The 14,733-nt window shown below is 37.6% G+C and overlaps 1 protein-coding gene and 1 pseudogene across 2 annotated transcripts in view; both read right to left on the bottom strand.

Annotated features, from left to right (window-relative positions):
- Nucleotides 1-14,692, bottom strand: part of Xrcc4 (X-ray repair cross complementing 4) — a 204,581-nt gene extending 189,889 nt beyond the window's left edge. The window contains exons 1-2 of one of the 2 annotated variants that reach the window (XM_075976353.1): nt 14,582-14,692; nt 6,666-6,814 (exon numbers count right to left, since the gene is read on the bottom strand). In XM_075976353.1, coding sequence (XP_075832468.1) covers nt 6,666-6,804 — 139 coding nt within the window. In that variant the 5' untranslated portion in view covers nt 6,805-6,814; nt 14,582-14,692. Of the gene's footprint in view, nt 1-6,665; nt 6,815-14,121; nt 14,232-14,581 lie in introns of those variants that run through there. The other variant, XM_075976354.1, reaches the window with a different exon arrangement.
- LOC142853052 (uncharacterized) lies at nt 11,640-13,305 on the bottom strand (annotated as a pseudogene).
- Nucleotides 14,693-14,733: the final 41 nt, after the last annotated feature.

The raw sequence follows: 14,733 nt of genomic DNA, 5'->3' as shown, positions 1-14,733 counted from the left end.
ACAATGTTCATAGCAGCATTGTTTGTAATAGCCAGAACCTGGAAACAACCTAGATGCCCTTCAATGGAAGAATGGATGAAGAAAGTAGGAATTTATACATATTAGAGTACTACTCAGCAATAAAAAACAAGGACTTCATGAATTTTGCATACAAATGGATGGAAATAGAAAACACTATCCTGAGTGAGGTAAGCCAGACCCAAAAAGAGGAACATGGGATGTACTCACTCATATTTGGTTTCTAGCCATAAACCAAGGACATTGAGCTTATAATTAGTGATCCTAGAGAAGCTAAATAAGGAGAACCCAAAGAAAAACATATAGGCATCCTCCTGAATATTAACCTTCAGCAAGCGATGAAAGGAGACAGAGACAGAGACCTAAATTGGAGCACAGGATTGAAATCTCAAGGTCCAAATCAGGAGCAGAAAGAGAGAGAGCACGAGCATGGAACTCAGGACCGCGAGGGGTGCACCCACACATTGAGACAATGGGGATGTTCTATTGGGAACTCACCAAGACCAGCTGGCCTGGGTCTGGAAAAGCCTGGGATAAAACCGGACTCTCTGAACATAGCGGACAATGAGGACTACTGAGAACTCAAGAACAATGGCAATGGGTTTCTGATCCTACTGCACGCACTGGCTTTGTGGGAGCCTAGGCAGTTTGGATGCTCAACTTACTAGACCTGGATGGAGGTGGGGGTTCCTTGGACTTCCCACAGGACAGGGAACCCTGATTGCTTTTCGGGCTGGGGGGGAGACTTAATTGGGGGAGGGGGAGGGAAATGGGAGGCGGTGGCGGGGAAGAGACAGAAATCTTTAATAAATAAATAAATTTAAAAAAAAAATAAATAAAAAAAAAAAAAAAAAAGAAAAAAGAAAATATTTTAAGTTCTAAAAAGATAGTTTGGGGTTGGTAATACAAATTATGATAGAAAGTGGTTTAGGTAGAACACTTTTGACTCACCAAGACAGGACAGATAATAAAGTATATTCTCTGAATTTTCCAAATACAAATAGACTGGACATGGTGAATGCAATTTTTACTTGATAATTGTTCTTATTTTATATAGTGATACTGTGTTAGAGTTAAAACCTTTCCTTTTTATTTAGATAAAAATGAATTAATATTGTGGGATAATCTTTTTGTACAGTGTAAAGATGTGTCTCTGCCTAAAATGCCTTCTAATTGGTCCAATAAAGTGCTGAATAGTCAATAATTAGACAAGAGAGAATAAGCAGAACTTTTCAGACAGAGACGAACTCTGGGAAAAAAGAGAGGTGGGAGATTTCAGCAAGAAGCAGAGCAGGTGGGGTGTGCAGAACGAGAGAGAGGCAAAACCTATATGGTAAAATGTACATTCATAAAAATCAAGTTAATTTAAGTTATAAGAGTTAGTTGGAAACAAGCCTATGCTAAAGGTCAAGTTTTCATAATTAATAATAAGTCTCTGTGTCATTATTTGAGGGCTGGTGGGTAAAAAGAAATTCTTACTACATTCATGATTACATTTTGGTAGAATTAATACTGTAAAGATAATCATCATAACAATGCAATTTACAATTTAATGCAATGTCAATCAAGGCAATCATAACATCCTTCATAGAAACAGAAAAAAGTTCCTAAGATTTATATGTAACCATAAAAGGCAATGATTAGCAAGAAAAATACTGAACTTAAGCAATAATGCTGTAAGAAACAGATCTATCATACCAGATTTCATATTCTATTACAGAGCCATAGTAATATAAATAGTGTGGGACCAACAAAATCAGATATGTTAATCAATGAAACAAAAAATAAGATAGAAAAATGACTACATGTAACAACAACTATCTGATATTTGACAAAGACATCAAAAATATACACTGGGTGGGGAGAACAGCATCTTTAACAATGATGCTAAGTAAGTTAGATGTCCACATGTAAAAGATTTAAATAAGGCCTGATCTATCACCCTGTACAAAAATCAACTCCAACTGGATAAAAACCTCAATATGATACCTAAAATGCTGAAACTGCTCGAAGAAAACATAGGCAGTACCTGGAGAATACAGGTACAGAAAAGGACTTCCTGAGTAGCCTTCTACTTGCACAGGAATTAGGGCTAACAATGGACAAGTGGATCCTCTTTTATGTGTGGGTGCACAGTTGTGAGCCTGTTTACCTTGACTGGAGGTCAGAGAGTTTGAGCTTATTTTTGTTCTCTCAAAGTTGTCGACAACAGATGTGGCTCCAAACAAGAGATCCTGATTTAAGGTGTGATTAATTAGTATTTTAGGTGCAGAGGTGGATGTGCTCCACCTGGACCAAAGGTTGGAGATTTCAAGTCTATACCTTATATCATATTAATGAAGCCTGTTGCCTCCCCCTGCCCTTTTGGAGTGAAATATATAAGTGTATGGAAAATAAATGAGGCAGAATGCTGTTCTGTGTCTCTGTCTCTTATTTCTCCTATGTCTCTGCTCCTTTTGTCTAATAATTCTAATCCTCATGCTCCTATGCTCAAACGTAGAAGTTTTGTAGAAGCTGGTTTTGAACACTATTTGAACTAAAAAGCTTCTATACAGCAAAGAAAATAAATGATCAAGTGCAAAGGAAGCCCAAAGACTGAGAGAAGATTTACCACCTACATATCTGACAGAGTATTTATACATACATACATACATACATACACACATGTATTTGTGTGTGTATATATATATATATGCAAGTTAAGAACACAACATTCTCATTACAAAAATGAACTGTGAGTTTGAACCGAACATTCTCAGGAGAATAAATAAAATATGGCTAAGAAATATCTTAAAATTAAATTCAACATCCTTAGCAATTAGGAATATGTGAATCAAAAGTAGGTTTATCACATGATCCAATTATACCACTCGTTGGCATATGTCCAATTATGTCCAAGGGACTTCACATCCTACTCCTCAGATACTTGCTCAGTCATGTTCATTGCTGCAGAGAGCCAGGAATGAAAACAAAACAAACTTCTTTCAGCTGATAAATGATAAGTGAAAAATGTGTATATTTACAACATAATTCTATTCAGATGTAAAGAAAAATAAACAGTGAAATTTGTAGGTAAATAGACGGAATTAGAAAGTATTAATTATACTGTGTTGGGTAATTCAGATCCAGAAAAACAAATGCTATGTGTTCACACTTCCTTATAGATCCTGGCTCTGTATCCTTATACATACACCCTAAAATAAGAACAGATACTAGGTATGTAATAAAGGGCCATCACGGCCAGAAAGACATGGGGACAGTAGGACACTGTGCTAATATGAATGAAATAGAAAAAAATGGAGAGGGGAGTTAATTGGAAAGACAAAAGGAGGACATACATACATGTATATATACAATTATTTGATATATTTGTATGCCCTCCTTTTGTTTCCCCACTTTATACACACACACACGTGTGTGCGTGTGCGTGTGTGTGTGTGTGTGTATGAGAGAAAAAGAGAGAGAGAATTAGCTGATATCACTTAAAGTGATAATGTCTTCCACCAAGGGCTATAGACAATCTATCAAAACCTCCAGTGCCAGGCATGAGAAACCTCCCTTCAAGTTGATGGTCTGGGGAAATGAATAGACTCCCCAAATAATATAGATAATTGTCAATGTCCTTGAATGCCTTCTAAAACTTGAAAGTAAGACCAGCCCAATTTTTGAAGACTCTACACACTTTAGACACAGGTTGGGAAGAGTCAAGCTGAAACTGAACTGGAAATCTTCTCTGAGGGCTCTCTCTTAAAGTATCTGAAGGTGCTATGCAAGCTTTCAAGGGAGAAAAGAAGCAGTAGCCCTAATGAACTGTCATGGGTGTGAACTACAGAAATGAGCAGCCAGGCCAGATGTTTCCAATAGTACAATAGTGGCATTTACGTCTTGGGGGCAACCAGCAATTGTCTAATTAAACTTAAAGCCACTGAAAATGAGGAAATTTATACCTAGTATTTTAAACCTGGCCAAGAGGCTGTATATGGTGGCATCATGGATCATAAAGGAGAATCTACTGCTGGCACTTTCCTAAACCAATGTAACTTCTAACTCCATTCTGAATACTAAATATTTACCCTCAGAAAGTGTATCTCTCACCCTTCATCAGAGAAACTTCTTTTTGTAGAAGATAGAGAACATTACAGAAATTTACAATTGGTCAAAATATAGAAAGCGAGTGAGTGTAGAATGCCCAATGCTGATTGATACACCTACAGCAATCCCTACCATTAGGACTCAGGGAACATTGGGCAAGAGGAATGGAAAGATTTAAGAGCCAGAAAACCTGAATGGTTGCTGGGCAATATCATCTATATATCACAGGGAAACTACGCCCATGAAGTGTCAATATCATGGTTGCTTAAAGACAACCCTATATAACAGCAATTCCAGATGACATCCAGCCTGGATGGAAGAAATCTCAAAAGTCCCTATCCCTAGATGCAATTTATGGATGCTAAGAAAGGGAGAATCTGCCCCCGTGTGGTTATCCAATCAGAAGTGGTATGCCCTACACACACACATGAGCAACACAAAATGGACTCAGCAGACTGTATTTGCATATGCATAAAGAAATACATACATGTATAAATATAAAGAAAAGAACGCGAATTTGAAAGGAACTGGAAAAGATACAGGAGGGCTTGGAGTTAGAAGGAGGTATAGAAATGATGTAACATAGGACTCTTGTATAAAATTCTTAAAAATGCAAAATAAATTTTTTTAAATTCAACATAAAAGTAATATGCAAAAAAGAGCCTGTTTTTTCAAAGCTTGACCAAATATTTCCTATTTAAAGGAACAAGAAATTTTGATTGCCTACTCTAAACCTCAATCTTGGAAAAAGAACTTGTTTGCCAGTTTATTTTTATGTTAATAACTACAACACAGTTGTATGCATTCACTGCTCTAAACTTGACACGGCTGGAATGAAAACATGGCAACAATAAAGCCATCCAGAATAAAGCTGAACAACTTGCTACAAGGCAAGAGGACAAACAAGAACATAAAACTGAGGAGCTATTCTAAGACTAGCAGAAACTCCAAAACCATTGTTTTGATATTATTTGTAGAATGTTCCTATAAGTGAAGACTGCAAAGACCTATCCTAATCCATGTCAGAAAGCAGAAAACGCCAACTTTATGCCATTAAGAATATGGGTGGCCTCGCATCAGATACCTACCTATACAAAGGCCTTTCCTATGAGTTCTGTAATGTTATTTCCATATAGTTCACAACATATCTGTCTAGAAATATTATACAAAAATCTAAATATTTGATAGTAAAACATTAGTAAGGCTTGAATTAATCTCCAATAAACTTAAAGATACCCCCCACTAATAGGTGATATAAGTTTCTTGCTGCCAAAGCAATTATTTTACAAGGCACACAGTGCCCATCAATCATTAGCACTGTATGAAACAATCCTGTGACACAACACTCTGTAATACAAAAGTGACCGATGACAAGCCACATGATAATTATGTCCCCAAACATTCATTAGATAAAGCATTGCTAATGGGAAAGAAATCAGCAAGCTTAGTGTGTGGGAGAATAAAACAAACCTCACATCCCTTCCATTTAAATGAAAAGAGAAAAAATTATCCATAATTGAAGGCTACAGCAATCAAAAAGTTGAATAACTAAAACACAGGAAGAGGTATAGGAAGGAAACCCATTTTTGTGCTTCATTTAGTAATTGTTTCAATATTCTTATTTGTGTAATGCCTGTAAGGTACCATATGACCTGTATATAATAAGCCTTAAATAAACAAAGTTTACAAATATACTTTAATACTTACTTACACATTTACCCTAATATTTAAACAAAAAAGTATAATTGAATAATGCAAGGCATAAAACATATGTAAAATCTAAAACTTTATTGGATAGTTCTCCAAATCAAATCATTACAGACGAAACTATAAAACTCCATGCTTGAAATATGATCACTACGGGAAGCGGAAATGTTATCAGGCTACCAGGGAGTACAGAAAGAAGTCTTGCATCATGTTTTGTCATACTAAGTTACACTACTTAGAGGATGAAAAGAAGACTGCACAGAATGTGTGCTAAGTGTGTAATGTGAGTAAACAGGAAACAAGAGCTCTCATTTACAGACATTGTCATCAGCTTAGTTTTTTTTCTAACTAGTAGTGTATACTTAAAGCTGTCTTCTCCAATTATTGCCTGTATATTTATATATGCATGTATGCATGCACGTACGTATAAATACAGTCTGCTGAGTCCATCAGTCAACAGAGGTCCACACAGAACCACTACCACGGTTTTAGCCCTACACATCCTCTAATTTTAAACAAGAGCTAGCATGTGGGCACACTCACTGCCTAGTGCCAGCATCGCAATCCAACTCCCTCATGCTACCCTGCCAGAAGCAGTCAGCAGCTGATAGTTCTCACTGAGAAATTTACATCTCACAGAGCTAACATAAGGAGTATTGTACACATTATCCTTGAAATCCCTTTGTTTTCCTATAATAGAAAGGTTTCACATTTGCTGTGTAAATGACAGATAAAACACTTTAAGCTTGAATTCATTCTGATTGTGCTGGATTTGTATCATTCAATAGTGAAACAGAATTTCATGATAGACATTATTTAACTTGAAACATGTTTGCTGTCAAAATTACCTGTTGCAGTCCAGGCTGAATGGCCATCGGTCAGAGTAATAACAAAGCCAGATCCTACCGTTCCCTCCCAAGACACTTGCAGAAAATAAGTTATGTTGGGCTCTGAAGCAAGACAGATTCTGCTCACTTTCCTTTCCATTTCTGGCTACCTGTAATGAAAAAACAAAATCTATATTCAAAAGGAGTCTACAATTATCAAATGATAAAAACATTTATACTTTTCTTTCGGCTATAAAAACTTCAAAAAAATAAAAGTAAAATGTTGTATGCAAGAGCCAACCACTGAGCTCAGCAAATCAACAGTGACTAGCAGATTTGACAGACAAGAAGACGGAAGGCTAAAGAAAATTACTATAGCAACATGTGTAAATTTTATATTTCCCTTTTCTCAAGAGTAAATAGCCTCTTCTCTTACAAAAGGAATAGTTTCTTTGAATAAACATAGTTGAGAGCTTTATCCATACTACCGTCTACAGTTATAGATCATTCAGAACATTAACCAATCATACTGATTTAATTTATTCTTCTGTTTTCCTAGTGACAGTCTTTACATCAACCAGTCAACACACTTCTGAGATCAAATCATCTCATTATTAACCACTTAGTGCTTCAGTTGTTTTGCTTTGGGGTATTTAGTTAGGTTCTTTATGTATTCTATCTATTAATCCTCTATCAAATGTACAGCTCTCAAAGACTTTCCCCTAATCTGTGTGTTGTGACCACTATGGAAGTCAACTGGCCTTTTCATAGGAGTCACATATCAAATATCCTACATATCAGATACTTTCATTATGATTCATAACAGACAGCTATGAAGTAGCAATGAAAATTACGTTATGGCTGCGGTCACCACAACATGAAGAACTGTATTAAAGAGTCTCAGCATTCAGAAGGCTGAGAACCACTGCTCTATATTCAGTGTTGCTCTACAGAAGCATTTCATTCACTGCCCCTCACTGGTCAGTTCTCACGACTATTTCCTCAGTTACTGGAGTCACTTTCAGAAGTCCTCACCTCTAGTTATATCTTGAAGTCTTTCCCTATTTTCCCCTAACATTTTTAGGGTTCCAGGCCTTACATTAAAATCTTTGATCCATTTTTAATTAAGTCTGAAGGAGGCTGACAGATATGAATTTAGTTTCACTCTTCTACATTTAGAAGTCTCAACCTATGCTTTGTGCAAGGCATGGTTGCTCGTGCACTCGGGAAGCAGATGCAGACAGATCTCTGTGAGTTTGAGTGAGTTCCAGGACAGCCAGGACAGTTACAGAGAAACCCTGTCTTGAAAAGCGACGGGGCTGGGGAGGGGGGGAGGAAGGAAGGAAGGAAGGAATCAATCTAGTTTTCCATCACCATTTGATGAAGATCCTGTCTTTTCTCCAGTGAGTGTTTCTTGTACCTGTGTGAAAAATCAGGTGACTATATCTGTGTGAAAGTTCTGAATCCTGTATTTTATTCTATTGAACTTTCATATGAATTTAATGTTTCTCAGTTTCTGTGAAAAAATGTTATTGTGATTTTTCTAGGGACTAAATGAATCATTTTTCTGCTTCTTTATGAATGTGAAAATCTTTCCATTTTGTAATGTCTCCTTCAATTATTTTCTTTGGTGATTAGTTTCCCTAAGAGCACAGGTTTGTCTGAGCCCGAGTGTCATGAAGCCCTACTGTCCTCAGAGTTGGACATATGCTGAGAATGTGCCTGAGGATGATCTTAAAGTGATCAGCTCTCTCTGCCTCCACCTCCCAAGTTCTGAGATCACACATATGACACCACACCAGTATTTTGTGTTGCTGGAGAAGGAAGTCAGTGGTACTTGGGCATTTACAGGCACTCCGCTGAATGAACTACATCTCTGACTCATGTGGATTCAAACCCGTATTTGGGAGATGGGGAGAAAGTTTAGTTGATAAAGTTCTTGTCACACAAACATAGTAGAAACTGGCAGATTTCAGCAGTTCACTGACAAGCCAGTTTTGTCTAATGGGCAAGACTCTGTTGGGAGCTCACCAACTCCAATTGGACTGGGAGTGAACAAGCATGGGAACAACCAAGCCCTTCTGAAGAGGGTTGACAGCTGGAGCAGACTGAGGGGCCATAAATAGTGACACTGGGGTGTGTCTCTACTGCATGTACCAGCTTCACAGGATCCTATTTTCTTTGGATGTAAACTTTGCTCATCCTAGACGTAGTAGGGAGGGCCTTATACTTTCACAGGGCAGGGTGCATAGCCCCTTAGGGTTGGAGGGGTGGGGGGAGGGTCTGTGGTGGGAGAGGGAGGGGAGGGAGTAGGAATTTGGATTGGTAGTTTTTTAAGTAATAATAAGAAAGAAAGAAAGAAAGAAAGAAAGAAAGAAAGAAAGAAAGAAAGAAAGAAAGAAAGAAAGAAAAAAGACTCTGTTTTCAATAAGAACAGGAATAACTGGCCTCACGCCTTCAGATACATGCAGAGATATGTGCACATGCACACATGTCAATATACACATACAAAAACAAAGACACTTTAATTTGGGATATGAGGTAGGGTACAAAAACTCCTTTAAAATGCCATATTGTGCTTCTATAGACCTACATAAACACAGGGACACAAGCACATGCCTACACGCACGCACAATTATTTCTTTTCCCAGATGCCTGGAGAACCATGATTACTGTTAGCATTAACTTTGTGGAAGCAAAATCCAGCAGCTGACATCACTATAAAACAGGCTGGTTCACCACTTTTTAAATTCCATATTTAGAATTGCTAACAAATTCCTAAATATAGAGACAAATTCATTTAAAATTCAATATTCCAGATGCCTGTCAGTCACTAATTTCACAGTAAAATAAAGGGTTTTAAGCTCAATAACACTAAAAAGACAGGTAAGAATCAGATCCATTCTAAAAATATTAGAAATATATTGTTTTAATTAAGTCTTAAGGTTTTGATAATATACATTTGAACTAGTTTCTTGAATACTTTATTCATTTACTGAGACTACCCTCTCATAAATTATCAAATACAAAACATCCAAGAATCAAGCACAGGAACAAATGAGCCATAAATTCTTTTAAGAGACAGCTAGTGCAAATCAACCATACTTTTGCTCCTACCAGCCTTGTACACAGAAATAGGCTTCATGGAGAAAATGGGTGGAATCCTCTTCAGAGAGGCTGACTGACTAGGACTGTAAGAGAGCCCAGGTTTTGTTTCGTAAGAGTACTAAAGGACACATTAGTATCAGCACCTCTCTCAGCCAAAACCAGGGATCTAAGAGGAGCCTGCAGGTGGAACCACTTGGGTTCCACCCCAATTTGTACATCAGTAGCTTTATTGAGAGCTCAGAACAGTTGAGAATTGAGAAGCTTATCTTTAGTACTTTGTGCCTTTGCTACATGGCCTCTCTCTTAGAAGACTAATACGTTGTTGGCTGGTGCGCAATTGATGTGATCTTGGTCTGAACAAATAGCATTCACAGTTGCTTCTGAATAAACAAGACACTTTTTAAATTAGTTTACAAAGCATTTTGTATGCCCTTTTGGATGCTGATAAGGAGCAGTGCAGAAGCCAGCGCTTAGGTCAGCTCAAGTTGGTTACAACACTATCATTGAGAACACCATTTTGAACTTGGGCTTCTTTTCTTGCTCTTAATAGTCACTTATGGCTCCTCTTCAAGCTGCTTGGACTGCAGGTGTTCAAATTCCGCAGCTCTGCCAAGCAGTTGAACTTACAGACTGGGAAGGGATAAATGCAGTTTCTAATGAAGCAATTACTTATGTGGCCCCTTGTCAAGAAAACTAGGCTAATACCTAAAGGGAATTCGGCATAAAATATATAGAACCAGCTGTTAGTAGTCTATAATTGGATTCTTGCTATTATTTTGTTAGACTTTACTTTTTAAAAAAAGAAAAGAAAATGTAATTGCAAACCAAAATCATGATTATGGGTTTATTTGAAAGACTTGTCACATTTTTAAAAGTTCAAAAACAGGGACATACAGAATTTTTTAAACAGAAAAGCAGACTTATATAACAACTATTATGCTATAAGTACCTTTGTGTCTATGTACACATAAGCAGAAGCCACAGCGTGCCTTGGGGTGTCTTCCTTTATTGCTCCCTGCTTTATTGCCTGACATAAGATCTCTCACTAAAGCAGAAGCTGATGTTTTATGCTGAACTTATGCCAAAGAATATTTAGGATCTGCCTGTCTCTACCCCACAATGCTTGGATTACAGGGATATTCAGCTATTATTGTGGGTGCTATATCTGAACACGGGTCTTCATGCTGAGTCCAAGTGCTCTTACTAACTGAACTATCTTCCCAAACCCTATATTTACTTTTGCATGTGGGGGTGTCTTTCTGTTTGTTTATTTGGTTCGTTGGTTGGTTTGTGATCTGCGTAGGGATGAAAAATATGAATGTGTGGATTATTGATATACGAATATTAAGTTAAAGTCTTGGTATCATCAAAAGGAGATAAAGAAAGGAAAGGAGCATAAAATAATGATCAATAGAGCACTTTAACAATGAATGTTTAGGAAGAACAAAAGGATCTAGCAGTGCAGGCCTAGAAGGAGAAACCAAGGAAGCAGGAAGAAAAGCATGTGACTTGAATGTGAATTAAAGCGTGCAAAGAGAAGCATGTGACAATGGTCCAGAAACAAACCTAATAAGTAAAGGAAAAAACCTTCATGGGCAAGGAAGTGATCAAAGGATAAACCAAATATGATCATGCCTGAGGATCATCAACATCTGGAGATCACTGGTAACATTAAGAAGAGAATCTTGGTGCAGTATGGGAGCAGGAGTTGTTTTGGAGAAAACTCATAAAAACATCAAACACTAGAAACTGGGATAAAAGAGAGAACTACACAGAAATGTTATTGCTGGGGAAAGTAAGTAAATGAGGTTAAAATGTAAAAAGATTAATAATATCTTTTTTTATTAATACAATATTTAGATATTTTTTTGTCTATCAAACCCTTAGCCAAGCACATTTTCCAGACCTCCTGAATATACACAGCAGAATGGCCATGAAGAACTATGGGAGGTGGAGGTGGAGACAGCTACTTCACATGACAAAGGAAATGAGAAAGATGCCCATTAGGCAAAAGAGCCCCATGGCCTCTCAGAGGGCAAAGCTCAGGACTGCACAGAAGATCTGTTGCTTGAGAGAAGGGTTCCTGGCATAATCAGTGATGAGGATTCCAAAAACAGTCCCAATCCCAGCCCCAGAGCCAGCCACCCCAAGGAGTAGCTCCAGCCCCAATGAACTTGGCAGCTGTGTCAATATCCCTTGAAATGATGCTGGTGTGGAAGCTGCAGCTAGGGATGAATAGGGTCAGGGGACTGGGACTGCCAAGCTGCTGAGGCCCCATGTGTCAATGTCTGTTGTCAGTTCAATTCCACTGCATACATCTGACTATTCAACAGCTGTGCGGTGCTCCCAGAAGCAGGTAGAGAAGGACTTGAAGGAGGCATACAGCTTTAGGGGTGAGGGGCTAAGGGAGGCAAGCGGCTCCCAGGGTAGAGAAGACACCTAGAATCATTTCTTAAGATGAAAGAAAAAAAACATGTCAAACAAAATTAGCCTGCCATAATCTAGAAGTCATGGGGGAAGAGAATGAAACACATAGAGACCAGGAAGGCAGCAATCAAAGTCAAAGGAACTTAACTTCAGTTTATGTATTTGGTTAAGAATCAGAAAAAGCAAGCACAAAAATAAATGAAGGAATAGATGGATAGAATTATAGATAAAAATAAAACCCAGTAATATATTTGAGTAGCAATAAATAAGTAATTAAAGTAAAAAGAAACCACAAATACTATCAATAACAGAAATCAAGAAAAAAGAGAAATGCAGTGATCTGCGAGTATTGAAATAAAATTAATTAATTTTAAACCTTTTATTGTGCGAATATGAAACTGAATCATTTTTTCATCATTACCCTCCACCAGAGAAGGAGAATGTAATGTACACCATAACACTTACTGTTACTGTGCACCAAAGACTTGGGTAAATTACTTACTCGTACTTACTCATTTAATCCTCACAACAGTGAAGAAAGCTAAACACACTCCTGCAGAAAATTATAAATACATCATTTCATATACAACCCTGTGGATGACATGAAAGCTGAAAATCCTCCTCCAGATGCAGAGAAGACAACAATGTCTGGATAACGAATGACACAGTCAAGTTTCAGTGTTAGGAGGAAAATGACCCAAATGATTCTTAAATAAGAAATTTACAGTAGAGCTACCAGCAGGAATTAAAAAAAAAAAAAAAAAGCAAAATAACGATTACAGAAGGAAGAAAGGAATTGTTCACTTACAATCAAAATCAAAATCAGGGTCTTTGTGTGCCTAATCACCTTACAGGTTCCCCACAGATCTAAGTATGTAAGATTCATTTTGCTATTTTACATGACTACAATAAATACCATACACACATGTTCAGCTTTATCTCCCCATAGTAAATGCTTCTATGAATAACTTAAAATTGACAAATCTATTTGTTACTACTTTGAAGTTAAGTGATGGCCTAAAGTAAAAAAAAAAAAAAACTACGGCCTAAATTGTTCATAAATACAACAAACCCGTTACTATCTTGAACTTTAGCTTACTGTGCTCCTTACTAGAGCCTGAAGCATAGCCTCCTACAGAAATAGCAATCTCAGGTGTCAAAAGGTAGCACTCAGCAGTTTTTACATGAATAAGTCATTTATAACATCTACCAACGCTTTTCACTGCTACAGAAGCTAAACTTAGCCAGCTCAGAACATATTTTCTACAACTACATTTGGAACGTTCATATTTATTCAACTTGAGTAGTAAGGTATAACACACAGGAATTTTGAAATGATTAAATACGACGTGGAAGGTACTGTACACTGTATCATTCCTATTGTCCTCTTCTCTATTCCCCATTAACTTCCTCTGCTGCGATACCGCTAATAATGAAGAGCCTTAATTTGAATATTTGATGAACTTTTAGCAACTGAATAGATTTTTAAAATCTAATTATAATTTCAAATAAAATCTTAGGTGCCATACAGTATCATACACAATCACATAGAGCACTAAGTAAAAATACTGTGTTGCCCTAAGTATTGGATTCTCATGATTCAGCTGAATAGAGCCCATATCAATATATCAAATCAGTTTCCTTTCATTCATGCTCTCTACATATCTTCTAGGCCAATAAATTAAAGAATAGAACATTTTGAATAAAAAAGAAAAACATACTGCCTAAGAAAAAAGTATTTGGATACGCAAGGTTTCCCTAATTTTGATACACTTGGAGGCGTGAAAAAAAAAATTCCCGACTTCAGAATCATTGAATCATTCGAAGAACGATATATATATATGTGTGTGTGTGTGTATATATATAATTGAACACATCAAATTACACCTTGCCCATATTTATAAAATTCGTAAGAAAAACTAGAGGTAAAGTAGTGCCTCACCTAGCGGTACTAAACTAGCCAATTACCCCACCTAAGAAATGGGCGGTTCCTTTCCAGTAGCGACCAGAGCTCTTGCCCTCCCTTCAGGGCCTACAAAGTCTAAGTCCCCGGATGTAGACCTGGAAGGGTGGGGGCAGTGAATCCACAAGCTAAACACAGTCCTCGGAATACAAGTATATGTCAAGCAGTAACACAGCATATTCCAACGAGCCTCTCACTCTTGCAAATCAAAAGGCATAAAAAGAGAAACTTAAGGGGGACCTCAAAAGGTGACACCTTAGGAAACCCTGACATCCCCTAAGATCAACAAACACAAGGTCACAAACAGGGTCAAAAGCCGCACACTGAGCAGCTTTGGAGGCAAATGTCAGAAAACTACAGGAGGCTGAAATGGGAAGAAACAGAAGGAGAGCGCAACTATTCCTTATGTAGAAAGACCGCAGACACTTCCGGGCCCTACCTCTCAGTGACTCCACTTCCGGTCTCCTCCGAAGAAAATGTGGACACTCAGGATAACACGGTGCGGCCAATGAGAGAGTCCGCTAATTCCGCGGTTTGCGCGGCGTCGCCCAAGCCCCGCCTTTTCCGGTAACGGAAGCCTATCACAGAGTC

Source organism: Microtus pennsylvanicus, chromosome 6 (genome assembly GCF_037038515.1).
Source record: "Microtus pennsylvanicus isolate mMicPen1 chromosome 6, mMicPen1.hap1, whole genome shotgun sequence".
Lineage (NCBI taxonomy): Eukaryota > Metazoa > Chordata > Mammalia > Rodentia > Cricetidae > Microtus > Microtus pennsylvanicus.
Note: the sequence above shows the minus strand (reverse complement) of the source record. Positions and strands in the feature narration are given on the sequence as shown.